Source organism: Acipenser ruthenus, chromosome 10, assembly GCF_902713425.1.
Source record: "Acipenser ruthenus chromosome 10, fAciRut3.2 maternal haplotype, whole genome shotgun sequence".
In the NCBI taxonomy this organism is placed as follows: Eukaryota; Metazoa; Chordata; class Actinopteri; order Acipenseriformes; family Acipenseridae; genus Acipenser; species Acipenser ruthenus.
In genome coordinates, this window is record NC_081198.1 from 36,798,147 (window position 1) to 36,815,468 (window position 17,322).

At 38.6% G+C, this 17,322-nt stretch overlaps 1 protein-coding gene across 6 annotated transcripts in view; it reads right to left on the bottom strand.

Annotated features, from left to right (window-relative positions):
* Positions 1-17,322, bottom strand: part of LOC117412909 (ras-associated and pleckstrin homology domains-containing protein 1-like) — a 97,594-nt gene that overhangs the window by 2,659 nt on the left and 77,613 nt on the right. For 5 of the 6 annotated variants that reach the window (XM_034021573.3, XM_034021564.3, XM_034021556.3 and 2 more), the window contains 4 exons: positions 15,001-15,111; positions 7,223-7,321; positions 6,841-6,961; positions 5,055-5,188 (listed from right to left, as the gene is read on the bottom strand). In XM_034021573.3, the coding sequence (XP_033877464.3) occupies positions 5,055-5,188; positions 6,841-6,961; positions 7,223-7,321; positions 15,001-15,111 (465 nt within the window). Of the gene's footprint in view, positions 1-3,857; positions 3,913-5,054; positions 5,189-6,840; positions 6,962-7,222; positions 7,322-15,000; positions 15,112-17,322 lie in introns of all 6 variants that reach the window. The other variant, XM_059032158.1, reaches the window with a different exon arrangement.

The window sequence follows — 17,322 nt, forward strand, 5'->3', positions numbered from 1 at the left end:
TTTTCTGTCATGCTTAATTATTAAATAATCTTACATACAGAGTACATATGCCACAGTAATGTTGGCATCTTATAACCCTGTGTCACTAATGTACAGCAATTTAATTGTTGGTAAAGTTCAGTACTAGATGCTGAAAGCTCTTCACTCTGAACAATCTATGGCATTTGTAGCACCAGGTTTGGCATTTGTAAAGAGTTAAGATTTCTCTAAGTGAAAACTATAACCGAACAATGAATCTAAATCAACACACTTTCAATTCAATAACACTGCTTGCTCAATGAAAATTCCTGGCTTCTCCTCTCCAATATGCTTTAAGCAATCATTGATAATGTGGCTTCTGACAATCTGTGAATAAAACCAAACACCATTTCTTGCAGCTCTGCAAAAAGTTTCAGGACTTCACGACGAACAGCTGCATTCACGGTATATAAGTCTACGTAATTGCTGATAAAGTTGACTATGGACAGGCAACGACAAACTGGCTTTTTAAAATTTTTCATATATATATATATACAGACGTGCTCAAATTTGTTGGTACCCCTCCACAAAAAACGAAGAATGCACAATTTTCTCTGAAATAACTTGAAACTGACAAAAGTAATTGGCATCCACCATTGTTTATTCCATATTTAATAGAAATCAGACTTTGTTTTTGATTTTTTATTCAACATAATATTGTAAATAATAAAACAAATGAAAATGGCATGGACAAAAATGATGGGACCGCTAACCTAATATTTTGTTGCACAACCTTTAGAGGCAATCACTGCAATCAAACGTTTTCTGTAGCTCTCAATGAGACTTCTGCACCTGTTAACAGGTAATTTGGCCCACTCTTCCTGAGCAAACTGCTCCAGCTGTCTCAGGTTTGATGGGTGCCTTCTCCAGACTGCAAGTTTCAGCTCTTTCCATAGATGTTCGATAGGATTCAGATCAGGACTCATAGAAGGCCACTTCAGAATAGTCCAATGTTTTGTTCTTATCCATTCTTGGGTGCTTTTAGCTGTGTGTTTTGGGTCATTATCCTGTTGGAGGACCCATGACCTGCGACTGAGACAGAGCTTTCTGACACAGGGCAGTACGTTTCGCTCCAGAATGCCTTGATAGTCTTGAGATTTCATTGTGCCCTGCACAGATTCAAGGCACCCTGTGCCAGGCGCAGCAAAGCAGCCCCAAAACATAACCGAGCCTCCTCCATGTTTCACTGTAGGTATGATGTTCTTTTCTTTGAAAGCTTCATTTTTTCGTCTGTGAACATAGAGCTGATGTGACTTGCCAAAAAGCTCCAGTTTTGACTCATCTGTCCAAAGGACATTCTCCCAGAAGGATTGTGGCTTGTCAATATGCATTTGAGCAAAATCCAAACTGGCTTTTTTTATGTTTTTCTTTCAAAAGTGGAGTCCTCCTGGGTCTTCTTCCATGGAGCCCACTTTCACTCAAAAAGCGACGGATGGTGCGATCAGAAACTGACGTACCTTCACCTTGGAGTTCAGCTTGTATCTCTTTGGCAGTTATCCTTGGTTCTTTTACTACCATTCACACTATCCTTCTGTTCAATCTGGGGTCGATTTTCCTCTTGCGGCCGCGCCCAGGGAGGTTAGCTACAGTTCCATGGACCTTAAACTTCTTAATAATATTTGCAACTGTTGTCACAGGAACATCAAGCTGCTTGGAGATGGTCTTGTAGCCTTTACCTTTACCATGCTTGTCTATTATTTTCTTTCTGATCTCCTCAGACAACTCTCTCCTTTGCTTTCTCTGGTCCATGTTCAGTGTGGTGTACACAATGATACCAAACAGCACAGTGACTACTTTTCTCCATTTAAATAGGCGGAATGACTGATTACAAGATTGGAGACATGTGTGATACTAATTAAAGAAACTAATTAGTTTGAAATATCACTATAATCCAATTATTTATTATCTTTTCTAAGGGGTACCAACAAATGTGTCCAGGCCATTTTAGAATATCTTTGTAGAATAAGCAATAATTCATCTCTTTTCACAGCTTCTTTGCTTTATTCTATGACATACCAAAGGCATGCAAGTATACATGATAAAATAGCTTTTAATTTCATCACTTTTCAGGAGGAATGAAGCATTATTTCAATGAGCTGTAAGGGTACCAACAAATTTGAGCACGTCTGTATATATAAAAAAATTTAGTCATCGCCAATGGTTTTTACCCCGGTTTTCTCCCCAATTTGGAATGGCCAATTATTATTTTTATCCCGGTTCACCACTGCAACCCCCCGCTGACTCGGGGAACAGAGACTCTGGGAACATGTTCCTGCCAATCTGTAATTTTTCACACTGCGGATCCACAGCGAAGCCACCAGACCTATAGTGCCGGAGGACAACACAGATCTGAATGGCTCCACTGCAGACCTGCAGGCGCCCTATCAGCCACAGGGGTCGCTGGTGCGCGGTGAACCGTGGATTACCCTGCCGACCTAAGCCCTCCTTACGCGGGCGGCGCTCGAGCAATTGTGCGCCGCTCCCTAGGTTGGCATTTCCCTTCAAGCGTTCTCTGTGTTTCTGAAAAAAACCTACAGAACCACACCAAGACTGGTAATTTCCTTACCGTGTCAACTTCAGTAATCTTTTAAACTATTTTTTTTATTTGCCAATGAAAACAAAAATAAAATACAGGACAATACTTTTCTTACCTCAGTAAATTTCATTTATTCTTGCTCTGAGTATTTTGTTTATTATTGTTATAATTATTAGCATCATCATAATGACCATTATTATTATTATTATTATTATTATTATTATTATTATTATTATTATTATTATTATTATTATTAGCAGCATCATAGCATTATCATTATTATTGGGCTAGCTCAAACTAAATAAATAAAATAATTACCAGTTACTATTAATGCATTTGTGGGGTCTTAATACAGGTTACATTAAATCTACAGTGAAATCCATTACAATCACTTGAGACTTTCAAACAGGGAAAGCCTACTGTGCAGTGTTTGGCCTTTTATTTGTCACAACAGAATACTGGGCTGGCTAGTGCTCTGGGGTAAATTTAAAGTATGCATCTTAAATTTTCAATTGCTTGGATACCAGTTTCCATTTTCTACTGGATAAAATACATTGGGTTAAAAAAAAAACAAAAAACCCTTTTGTTTAATTCTGTATCAATCATATCACTGGTTCGCAACTCCTCCCAAATCGTCAAGGTTTAGTTTCATCCATGTCCTGAATATTCAATGAAAAGCATTTAAAAAAAATCATAATTACATTCCACAATATACATCGCTCATGGTAATCTGTGGGATTTTTTTATTTATTTATTTATTTTTCCAAAGGATACCTGGTTGAATCAAAACCTATATCTTCAGGTGCCCCCAAAGACTAAGGTTAAGAAACTGTGATTAAAAGATGCTACAGCTGGCTAAAGAGTAATCCAATAGTCGCTGTTGCAATGTAGTGTTAGGGTGTTCCTGTTTATATCTAGAACAAGGTTAAATCCTCAGAAAAATAAACACAGCAAACATTTCCATCGCACTCAATCTATGCACACACACACACCCACACGTGAATTGAAAATCGAAAGGAAAAAAAAACAAGTTGCAGTGACAAACTGAATACATTTGATTAATTTTGTCCTTTCAAAAAATTAAAATAAAAAAGTGCTAGGTGGATCAACTAGCTGTTAATAAAATCAAATCAGGTGTTTAGCCCAATATACATTCACAATTAGGATTAAAAGCCACGGTAAGAATTAAAAGGGGTTAGTTTTTTATTTTTATTTATTTATTTATTTATTTATTTATTTAAAAGGTGTGTGGTTATATCAAAATAATCTGTGTTACGTCTGCAGGCCCAACAATGCCCCTAACCTTAATTCACCCCAGAACACAGGAGCACAGGCTTGCGAGGCTTGACCTTCGACCCCTGGATAGGTGAGGTGACAGGAGAAAAATGGACAGTAAGACACACAGGTGACATGAAAAAATGAAAAACGGCTTAAATCAAAACTCAAGATGAATGTCTTATACCAACTTCCCAAGTAAACCAAACGGTTAAAATCCTGGGCCCGTAATTATCAAATGTGTGTATTTAGTGCTTGATTTTTCTCGCACGCACAAATTGATCCAGATTTATAATTCTCACGTTGAGCCTTCACACGCACAATTGGTGTTAATAAATCTCAATGCTTCTAAATCTGTTTGTATGTGGAATTCGCATTTGAACTGCCCACAGTTTCTTACACATGGTGCATTTGATCCTACATAAGCTGTTGTGGAGCATGTTTGTAAAGATGTTCAAATTATTTCAGAAGAACATAAAGTGAATTGTAAAAAAAAAAAAAAAAAAAAAAAAAGGACAAGAGCATGACAAATATTTCAGCAACAATGTTATTAATACAAAACACTCCCAATAAGAATTTATATAAAAGGAAATTCAGTGATTGCAGGAAAATAAAGAATTTGACCGTCTCCTGCAGCACTCATTGTCTAACACTAAGAAATGGTTGTACGCACAGCCAGAGTGTGCGTGAATCGAAGAAACGTTTCACTCAGCTTTCTCTGTTGATAAATTACATACTTTTGGTTCAAATGTGCATATCCACTCTTTTTGAATAGAACATTTGCATACGTACATTTGATAAATATGGGCCCTGGTCTTTTCAAACTTAGCTTTAAGTGATCGCATTATGGTTTATATTAACACACAAAGTGGGCCATTGAGACTTGCACATTAAGGACAACATGTGCATTTATATAACACAAATCACTTTAACCACGATCCTTAAAAGGCAATACCAGAATCCCAAACCATAATATACACTGAAAACACACTGTGGCATCCTGAAAAAATAAAATAAAAAAAGTCTGTCAATGTTGTCGAAACTGCTTTCTCCATTCTAGGCAGTGCAATAAGGCGCACCTTTGTGTCTCTGACCATTTTACTCGACTAAAGGTTCAGAAGAGAGGTGGCCTTAACTTATAGGCCTGTGCTACTAATAAGTAACCCCAGATAACCCAGTGGTAGTACAGTCAAAAGATGTTTCTGGCCCTTGTAAACAGGCCTACCTTGCTAGTCTCCTCCATCTGTGTCCCCCGCTTCCAGGCCTCGGAGAAGATGGAGCTGACTATGCTCTGCGAGCGCACATGTCCTGAAGACGGGCTATCGGACACACTGCTGTCAGAGTGGTTTGAGTGAGACTCTGCCGAGGGAAAGAAAACAGTGAGTGCTATACTATATAATTTACTCTAACAAACAAATATGAACAGGAATGGAAATAAGACTCCTACTGCTTATCAGTTTCACTCATTCCAGGTTTTACATTGAGCTTGATTAGCCACAGTGTACAGATAAGAAGCTCAGAAAACTGTCACTGTTTAAAACAAACAAAAGCTTACCAGGAAGATGGGTTAAAGTTTTTTTTTTAATATAATTTATTTTTGTTATTAAGAATGTCTTTTTGTATAAAATATACAATAGTACATACGTAGAGCATTTATATAAAACGAGTAATTACAAACGAGTAATTACAAGTAAACTATAAGGTGTATTAGTGTACCGCATATATAAGCACAGTGGTGGTTTAGTGGGAGTTTTTTTTGGAGGTGCTCAGTTTGTCTGCTCGTCAGGAGTGGTGACTTATGCAGTTCAAACATCTTAACTAGTAGGATCATTTAGAGAGCTTACATGTTCCGAAGCCAGTGTGACACAATAAATAAGTGGCGGCAACAGTAGTTCTAGGAAAGTGAAACTAATATAGTTTATATCTCTGTGTCTTAAGCGGTTTGTCTGCAATTTGTATCCTGTGAAGCTGTGCTAGACCCTGTTTATATCCTGTGCTACAGAATAAACATTATATTTATCTACTTATAACACCAATGTGAGTCTCCAATTGTTTCCACCCTCCAGTTGACGTGATTGTGGTGGAGGGCAGGTGGTAGGCTTTTCCACTTCTTCACAGTGTCTTAATAGTAAAACCAGGAATGGATCAAACTGCTATGCAATAGGAGTCTCATTTCCATCCCTGTTAAAAAAAATTTTGAGACAACAAATGCTGCAGCACCACCTTCTGGTGAACATTCAGTAGTGGAATGAGACCGGATTTTAAAGTCTAGAGCAGGGGTCTCCAACCATGGTCCTGGAGAGCCCCAAATCCTCAGGTTTTATAGGTTGGGTCTAGAGTATCTAACATGAATACCAATTTAGCAAATGTCTTTAAAAGTAATGTTTCTTTGGCAGTTAACAGTGAATGTATCAATATTTTTTGTGAAACTAACACAGGGTTTTTAATACCTAATGTAAAATAGACCAAGGGAGTGCCACTAAGACATATTCAAAAGGTTTGAAATACTGTCACCTTCAGTTCACAGGAAAACATTTTAACAGTGCACTTTAATTTAAGCTTCATCAATTTTTAATATTCTTCCCTTTACTGTCATCCCTCTAAGAATGACAACAATGATTAATAAAAACAATGAGAAACATGCACACGTCAATCTTGTAATTGGATGCATATTGTACAGGCACAAAAAAATGACAAAAACAAACGGCAAAAGCGGGCAATCTATCCATGAAAAGGGACAATCTAGTGGTACTATTACTATCTGGGGTCTAACCTACAAATCTGTAAAATTCACAGAAAAAAATACTTTCCTTTCTCCTCCACTGAGATGAGTCATCATACAAACGAATGGACTCTTCACAGACATGGGTAACAGTGGAATCAAGGTAAGCAAGGCTTGAGCTAATTCAGATCCATAGTTTAACTCCCTCATTTCTATGATGGACTTGAATTTCAATTATTACTAGATCACTGGTGGCTGGGGCGAGGGAAATTAGACTTCTCTTTCTTACCTGGTATGCTGGATGAGCTGGACCCTGATTTAATACTCGAGTTGGACAAGGATGACCAATCGTATGCTGCCTCAGTCCTTTTCATTGCCTCCTGGTAGTTCACATAGAGCTGCTTTCCATACTATAGACACGTTACCCGTTAATGGAAAGAGCAAGAATCGGTTCCAATTGTTAGAAATATAGGCTATAAACCATTAGCAATGCTTCACTTAAAATAAGTAACACAAAACAACAATACACAGGTATAGTGTCAGATTGCTAGAGATTAAAATACAAAAACAAATGTTTTTATTTCTTTCATACATTTACAAGAAATACTAAGAGCAGCTGATGTGGTAAAAGGTATAACCGGCAAGGAAGCCAGACATGCAGTTGCAGTTACCTTGGCAATATGAATCCCGTTCACCCATTGGTGGAGTGTTCTGACATCATCGCAGCAGAGGTATTTTATGTACTGAGACTTCTTCTGAATCTGGGGGTGCTGTACAAAACACAGAACAGGTCTGTCATCGGAAATGTCACAAGATTGTTCATTAGTTAATTTTACAGTCTTCCTGACATGCTCCAGTACCCATAGATATGAGAGACAGCAAGTCCTACAGGGAGAAGCAGATATTCCTTAAGATGCAACACAAGCATGACTGCCTGTGATCAAAGGAGACAGTGTGTCTCCAAGGTACTCTTCTTGAAGATTATAAAAGAATGTCTCGTGCCAAACTCTGTCGCCATTTTATTGTCATCCCTGCAATAACAGTCTTTGCCATCTGGGCTTCTTTAAAATCAGTTTCGGACTACGGTAGCTTTACTTCAATAAGCAAGCAGATGCCAAATTAATATCACTTTATGAGATAGCTGCAAGTCACCAATGAATCTGTCGAGGCATTGAAGTGAAAGAAGACCCTCAATCCTGCAACATATGGGGGTTAAAAAAAGAACAAACAGCGCAGATTTATGATATGCAATGAGACACAACTCAAAATAGACACGGAATCTGGAGCAACATGAACTACACATAACTTCTGAAATTCAAAGAGGCTTCATTCAGTAAAATAGAAGCACACAGAACACAAGCAGTATATTTATGCCATTGTGATTAGCTGCATGTAATGAATGTCCAACACAGGTCTGCCTATCAATACAATATATTGTCCCAGGGAGTGCAGTACACCAGTTTGACCTACTACCACCCGCTCCACTGAAAGGCACTGTAAAAAGTTTCTGTAGCAACAGTATAGTATCCATACTATTGCTATACTATCAGGGTCAGCCACCAGAATACTCAAACAATTTCTAAAATTCAATTTAATTGAAACAGCCTGCAACCATTCCTAAGGATGTGGGGAATACAGAATGACGGGTGACCTAAACTGTGAACGGAGGTCAGTGTGTTATACAGCAAGCATCAGTGGTCTTCAGGACCTGCAGGTTTTATCATCTAAGCAGCTTTTTAAATGAGACCAGCAAGTCTTTTTAATATGCATGGCTAAGAATGGATTTAAAAGCTTGTTTCAGTAAAATGAAATCACACTGCAGTGAATCTGTTTCACAGAAATCTGGCCATGAGGGTCTGGCAGCCCGCACCACTACACTGAATTGTTCCTATTGCACTGTTTCTACTTGTGTGTTCTTTGGAGAACTCAAGTGATTCACCATCTAGTCAAGGTTTCCAACCAGCACCCATGGATTCATTTGAAATCTGCATTGCTTTTCAGTACAGAGTAGTACAGTAAGAGTATGCCTATGTATTGTCATTTTAGGTAGGCATGTTCATTATTTGGAACCAAAAAACGCATCTGTTAATTGTCTCTGTTTTTGCTACAGTAAATTTATTTTGTACTCAATGGGCACCTATAAATCAATGTATTGCCACTAGATGGAAGTATTGAGCCATGTGTTTGCTATTCAGATGCAGTTTATTCTCATGTTTTTCATACCTATATATATATATATAACTAAAGATGGGTAAAAGATTCTTAGACAGAAACCCAGCTGCACTGTAGAAAATAATAAAAAACACCGTGTCTGAACTAAACAGGCAAGTTGTCGGTCACCATAATGCAGTGAAGTAATGTAAATAATATAACCCCTTTAATATACAGACAAGTCTTACAGGTGCCACAGGGCTACATTGAAGCAGTAGTAACAATACCTATTTGACTTGGTTTGGGTAGAGGCACTGGTACAGAGGCTGTCACTGTCCCAGCTTGTAGTGCAAAGCATGCAGCCGTTTGGAATACAACACACAAGGTGATGAGGTTCCAGGAAGTATTCCAAACCGAAGTATTAATAACAAGCAAAGAATCCAAGGGTGCCTGTAATAATACCAGTGCTTATACAAGGCAAGAAAAGGTTAGCATGCCTACACCATTTACATTTTTCATCACTGTGTTTATACTGCAGACACTCCTTATTTCAATTAGGGACTTCAATTAGAGTCTTTAATCCCTGAAAGCAGCAGGTAGTAAATTGGGTAGCATATTCACATGCAAGTTGTCTGAAAGAAATATCCAAAAACAGCACTTCACTCAGTCAATTTCAGGAAAATAAAAATAAAATCCCTCCACTCTCCGCTCACCAAAAAGAATGACATATACATAAAAAAGCATTCTATTTACATAATGTGCTATGAAGCATTCAAGTTGTGAAAAACAAGGAACAATAGACATTCCCTTACTGCATACCTCAGACTCCAGCCAGTGCCTACCGGAATCTCATCTATAATCACAGCCTATGCACTGCCATCCAGTTGAATTTTCAGCTTTCCCTTTGCTTGAAAAAAAATCCAGTCAGGAATAAGAAATCTAACACACACAGCTCTACCATGGTGAATATTTTCAGGTACAATACCTGAATGTCAAAAAGGAGATCTGTTTTTTCCCCCCACCATTATCTTGAACACAGAGCTGTTGCTGTTGCTTCTGCCTCTAGTGGGCTGCTCCAGCTACTTCACAGTAATATTTAATATTCTCTAGTTCAGTTGCAGCTAGCATACAGAAACACGCATCCCTGACACTGAGCCCTATTTCATTCTAACATGTCAATCAAGTATCCCTCTTTGTTCTTACTAAAATGTAGTCCACATATTTCCTGGGACATGCAACAAAAACGTACGCATATACCACTAACATCTTGCATAATCCTAAATAAAAATCCTAACAGATTTTGTTTTCTTTTAAATATTAAACATTCTGTTTTTCAAGGATCTTGTATTGCACAGCCTCAGATATTATTTAAAAGGGTTATCACACAGGCAAAATGGCCAGGGGCAACGGTCGTAGAACTGTTCGAAGCAACCTGACAGTACCCACCCTTCTTTTAGAGTACTGTTGTGGAATCTGGCAGAATATTCTTTATGGTGCCATAAAAGAAGGAGGAAAAAAAAAGACGAATTTGCGTCACAGTAGAGTTTTACACGTTTATCATTTCAAAATGACACATTTGAACACCACTTGACCTTTAACTCCAGGGTTAGTTTTACCAGTCTAGATAAACCTGTTGCAAGATCTCCATTAGCTGGCTTGACTAATATAAACAAGCTGGTGCTAAAGACTGCTACTTTACTCTGCTGAGCTCTCCGATAACAGAGAGCAGACTTTGAGCGCAAGCCAGCAGCCTCAAGGCAGGCCAGCAGACTGGGAAGCTACGGGACTCGAAATGGCATGCTGGAAACACTTATCTTTCCCAGGTCCTGCCAAGTTTTATAAAGGACTTGTAATCCTCTGCAGATCTGAAGCTGTGTTAAACAATAGGTAGTGACAGAGGCTGGCCGCTATGATGGAGATGTTTGCTCCACAGCTCTCATAGGCTGTCTCTTCATGCTGTTAGGGCAGGGGCTGGCTAATTTACACTAGAGCTGGATGAACCAAGTTGGCACCTTTGGAAAGGTTTGAGGGCTGTTAATACTGCAAGTCAAGTCAACACTCCAGCTCAGTTTTGTTGTGAATATGGTGAAGCCCATTAATCTTGCCATGACACTGCTATCACTTTCTGTGCATTAGGTATTAGAAACCCCCCTGTTCCTACAGACAGGACCAACAATTGGAGTTCAGGAGGGGTCTGAATACCTGCTCCACAGGAAGTGTGTGGCAAGAAATAAAGACTAACTTTGTCTAAGAAAAACAATGGTAATAATTACTTTATATTCTTATATCAAGAATACTATGCTGGTTAGTCATAGCTTGCAAATCAAAAGTGCATTTGCAACAGTTTCCAAGATCGACAGCAAAAACTCCTCTTCCTCTACAAAATTTTCCTGAACTTGACTGTAATGTATTGCTTGGCCTCGAGTTCTCTTCTCTTCTCTTCGCATGCCGTAAACGACATCGCCTGACCTTCATTTCTAAACTTCAGTGTGTGAATGCTTCTTGACTCATCTGAGCCACTCAACGACACTAAGCACAAGCAGATGGCTCCATCCCTTGTCGTACGGAAGAAGCAGAAAAAGATTGAAGAAGGGTTTTGGATTAGTGATCCGCAGGATTTGGCCTTTTTATTGGGCTAAATAAAGAAACTATTGTACAAATTCAATGCAATCAAACTTTTTCAGCCTGCTGCTTCGTTGCAGTTGTCATAGATGAAGGCTAAAAGGCAACCATACCACGCAGCTGTGCTAGTTACAGATTGCCAGAGAGCTCATTGTGGGATCCCTACCGTATATAAAACACTGTCTTCATTGTACTGACCTACGGGGATTGGACAGAAAAATACAATAGAAACACTTGCCATGACACTGTCAATAGGCTGTAGCTTTATATAACACTTACAGTATATAAATAATTTTAATTGTTCAGGGGGGGATACAATATGTGACCATTGCTAAACCAGAGTAATCCATAGAGTCATCAATTTTTAGATTGTACTATGACATGCACTTGTATTAACAAGCTACCAAAGTCTTGTCACATTATCGTGGCTGAAACTGACTTGCTGGGAGATGTACGACAGTAGAGGTTTTCTGTAATTTTTTTGTAAAACACTTTAGTTATGATGCACATTGCACACATATAACAATGTAGCAATCTTGCAGCTTCTGCAATCTTGTAGCTTCTGGCTGAAGACCCAGATCAATGTGTTTTTTAAAATCACAGCACGCAATACAATTCACAATTACTCACGATAATGTCTGCGCAGATATTCATTCATCAATAACTGTCTCCTAGAAACCTTATGCTTCCATGCTAATGTGGCTCAAATAATGACTATTCAACATGCCGATTCTTGACTGCAATCCGAGCAATAAGCATGACTCACCGGGGTCCACAAACACAACCTGGGCTGAACAGATAATCGTGCCCTCAAGAACAACACTGGACCAAGTCATGTTGGCGATCCAGCGGAAAACTAGATTCAAATTAGAGTCTTTAACACAAATCGGTTCCACTCAGTTTGTTCAATTGCACAGATACAGGTGCTTCCAAAACTGTCCTTTAACTAAAAAGAAGGTAACATCGTACAGAAACACCTGCCATCTATAGCACACACTTGTTCTAAAACATTCACAGATCGAAATACTGCCACTGAAATTTGAATTATTTTTAAAGGCAAATGTTGGTTTTCACGAAGTCTCCTACCCGTTAACGGTATACACAGCAGACGCATTTAGATCCTCCACTGGTTAGATCAATTGTCAGTCCCTTACAAGCAGATTAGTTAGTTATGCAAACGCAACCCCTGATCAATATTCGTATATCAAATAACATGTTTCTTTCCCGAATAGCAAGACTAATAGACAGAGCGGGATGGTAGCAGCTGCTTGGTTTGCAGTTCTGCCTCCAAGACCAAGGTGCTTGTGGTCATTATGGGCCATTCTTGATTTGGAATGCAGATTTTCAAACTGAAGGATTAAGATGGAGTAATCATCAAGGAATGGTCATGGAACAATTTGAACAGCTAATCATTGTCGTGCTGGCTGCCCATGGTGGAACTTCTTGCCAGTGTTGTGTCAGTTTTTTATCCTCCCTCATTTTCTTTTCTTCCACCCCTTGTAAATCCACTCAGATTTCAAACACAAGGTCTAGATTGAAGGCAGAGTTCCAGACCTGTCAAACGGACACACAGACAGCACACTTTTTAATACGCTAGAGCTGTTCAAAACCCTCAGAGATTTTCTGTCTTTTAAACCTTGTGGATGTTCCTTTTCGTAATCGGCAGATCTAAAGAACTCAAACTTCAAGAGGCAGAGCGTTGCCTCATTTTTCAGAACACAAATCCAGGAACTGATGCAATCCAAAAGCAGCTGAATAAAACAGGAAACTTTTTTTTTTTTTTTTTTTGTTCTGGCAGAGATTGTGTCGTCTGCTTTTGTTATACACGATTTGGGTTTTTGGCAAAAAAAAAAAAAAAACCTACTACACACTTGTACTAGGCTGTGTGGGCTTATTTCACTGTTTGTTAATGAGTGTGTAGCTAACAAAATAATCCATACATCTTAGCTGTTTTGTACTTCTACTCTCAAATGCGTAGCTTTGAAAGAAACACATGGTACAGAACGCATGTTTTAGATTTTAAAACACGATAATCTGTTACTAATTTACTACCATGCCTTACTCTGAGAAAATCTGTTTCACTTGCACTTCTTGGGTTGTCTCAGCTGTCTCTTCTGGGTCAATGCATGTTACTGGTTGACAGCATGTCAGTCAATGGGGGAAGCCGATGGTTGGTTAACAACAGGAAAGAAGCAGTTGAAGGGGTCGGGATAATTTTACCTGGAAATGACCAAGGATGTGCAACACTTTCTAAAAGCATGGCTTGCAAATAGATTAATTTAACCTAGTGTAGTACCAAATATCATGTTTTAAAATGAACACAAACACTCAATAGTGCTACATTTACACAATACTAAATATAATAAAATCAATGACAAACATTTTGACAAGAAGAAAGTTTGATGACAGAGATATATTTCTACTCTAAATGTTTCTCCCTGAAGCTTAACATTTATTTTAGTATTTCTAGGTTTTAAAATGAAAATACATATTTACTATAACATGTGTTTCTTTCAGATCTGTGCATTTCAGACTTATATACAGAATGGCAGTGCACAACAGGTACATTTTAAGGAATTATTTTTTTCGCTACAACCAAAATGTGTTACGAGTGTTTTTTGGGATCAGGAGATATATAGTTAGATATAAAAATCAATAAAGTTGAAAGTACAGGCAAAGATACTGGTACTTGATCTGCATGTTTCAAGCCCTAATTACAAGTTGCTGCAGAAGTGATTATTAACATTGCATTGAGGCAATTTCAGAATAGCTCCGTGCTTTCACATGTCTAACAACTACCATTCTCTTCATGATGTGACTGCTAATGAATTGCAAGTGGAGAGAAGCTCTTCCCACGAGGGATCATGTGTGTGCAGTGAGAACTCTTGGAGGAAAGAAAAAAAAAAAAAAAAAAGAGAACAGCAACAACTAAGCAATCAACAACATGGCATAAATGCAAAGCAGAGAGCCTTGTCTTTGCACAGGGGTCTTGTGTGTTCAATCAAAATATGAATGAGTATGATCCACTGCATTTGATCAAATAAAAAATACCTCAATGTGTGTAGCATTTATATATATATATATATATATATATATATATATATATATATATATATATATATATATATATATATGTTTTTCCTCCAAGGGAATGGGATGGATGCAAGTTATTTTCATATCTTAATTTTTATATATTTTTTAAATCCCATGAACATTTACATAGCATTTGTACAGCCAGTATAGAATGCTTTTGTAGTTTAAAGTTGTAAATGAATAAATTAAATTTAACAATACAGTATGCTTGTTAATACAGTACCCGAGAGAGAGAGAGAGAGAGAGAGAGAGAGAGAGAGAGAGAGAGAGAGAGAGGGGGGGGGGGGGGGTAATGAAACACATTTTAAGCAGAAATCATGTTGTCAAACAACAGTATACAGCCCATTCCTAAAAGCTCTTTGGCGCACTCTGCTGGAAAGTACTGCTTTTACACTTCAGGCTGTACCGCACGCTAACCGTGGTATACCGTGACTTCCCTTGTGTTACTACAAGTTTACCGGGATACCGAGGATATTATCCATGGGACCCGCATATATTTTATTAGTAAGTGATGTCTCACAAAGGAAATTAGCATTCTGCTGAGATCCTTAACATGTGTTTGCTTTGCGTCTGTGAAACGTACCTTTAAAGCTAAGCAGTAGTCACTTGGCGCTTTGTACTTGTTGCGGTAGTCCTGTCCATAGTAAATATTAACGTGGTCCAGCTGAAGAAAACATACCAGGTCCCGCGAGACCTGAAAAAAAGGGGGGAAAAAGGAACAATTGTTAAAATAAATGCGTTAAATAAAAAGCACTGAGACAATACTGATCATATTGGTAATAAGAAATCCTACGACGTTGCAATGTATGACAGATTTCCCCTTTTGTTTTACGATGGTTCATTTTTTAAAAAACATTTTACCATCTTCCAGGACCCTTTTTTTGGCAGATTATCTAAAAGATCCATGCCAATAGGAAGCTTGAAAAGTTTGGCTACAGTACAAAGCTGTTTTTGACATGCTGGCAGGTTTTCCCGGATACAGGAGTTGAATGAGCCCTTAGGAATCATCCTCATGTAGCCCAGAGAACACGTGCCTGCTATTCTAAAGCAGCAACCAGGCTTAAGATTCAGAAAACAAGAGGCAGATCCAGAAGGCTTTGTACCTCACCTGTGTATAGACGAGGGAAAGCTTGAAATAGAATTTGACACATTTCCAGAGAAATGTACCATGGGGAAGGGGGACACTATACTTACAGAAATGCAGGAGATAGAGGGTAGGTGGCTTTGCTGTACTTTACTATGGTGGACTCCCAAGAGCATCACTACAATTGGGTGAGCATAAATCAGAACCCTTTAATTCCCATTGAAGTGCCAAGATTTAAAAGATACAAGTCCCTTTTACAGCATTATATCTATCTGTTGAATACATGTCAAACAGCTAAAACCTGAAGGATCTGTTGCAAAATGCAGAGACGCATTGATGTACCTTTTCAACATCGTTGTTTTTATATAAAAGTGTAGTAAGTGTAAACAAACATAATTCATGCAATATTTGTAATGGTTTCATTTATTATGAGTAAACAAGAATAAACATGATTTCTGTTTTTAAATAAAAAGGTACAACATGTGAACAAGAGTATACTGAGGATACCATGAAACACCTGTGATTGATGCTGAATTTAAACCAAGGCTTTCATTAACCCACTGCAACACAGTGGCGGCTGGTGGCCAACATTTTTGGGTGTTCACACCTCAGATGCAGGTGAGGGGGTGGGGTGAGGGGGTGGGGTGAGGGGTGTGGGGTGAGGGGGGTGGGGTCCAGGGGGCCAACCTCAGTGGTAGAAGCACTGTCCAGTGGATCTGTTTCTTGTTGGAAGTGATACAAAAAGTTTGCTCTGCAATGTCTTAGACGAAGTTAGACAAAGATAAATTAGACCTTTTATTTTATTTTAATATATAATCAGCTTAAACGTTTTCTGTCTTTCTGCAAAAAAACACACCATGCAAGACTAAGAAATGAAGTCGTGCTGCTCATATTTATAACCTTTGTTGTCTTGGCACATGCATGCTGATCGCCTGACCACCATGTTCGCTAACCGGCTGTGCTCCATCCAGACATTTTTAAGCCAATCATAGCCAGTCTTGGCTGACGGCTGGCTGCTACTGCGCATGTGCACGACGGATTTGGGTGCTCGCATTTTTGAGCGAGCACAGCTCGGCTTCAGCCCATTAAACAGATGGGATGAACGGCATTGTTGATGTGCCAGTGTCACGTGAGAGGGGGGAAATGAAACACACATCACCCACAAGAAGGGAAGCACGATTCATTAATAAGAGACTGGGGGTTCGGCGAGCAAGCGAACACTGTTAACCGGATGCCCCTGCTGCAACACCTACATTAACATGCCAACAAGTCCCTGTTGCATCACTTTTCAGACTGGTCCTAGATAGAGTGAGTAGTGGGGTTCCAAAAAATATAGCGTTACACGTCCCCACATGTTGCTGCAACGGTTTAAATACCGTACCTGAAATCTTTCTTTTCATTGTTAACATCCTGACACCTTTTTACACTTTGAGCGGCCATTTTGAAAAGAGCTTTAAAAACAGACTTTAAAGTTAGAAGTGTAAAAAGTTGTCAGGATGCCAACAATGAAAAGAAAAGTACAGGTACGTTATTTAAACAGTTGTAGCAACACGTGGGGACGTGTAATGCTATTTTTCGGAACCCCGCTACTTACCATACTCTAAGCCTCAGTTATTCTTGGATGTTGTTGCTATTTTAGAATGTATATTCATACAGCTCCCCACAAAATGCCAATCCTTCTCAAATCATTTTGAATGTTTCGATGGACTTGAATAGGAATTATAGACAAAGAGCTTTGCAACAGAAAGCTCCATTACTTGTGTGCATTGTTGGGGATATTAAGAACTGTGGAAATGCATGGCACAATATACTCTTAAAAAT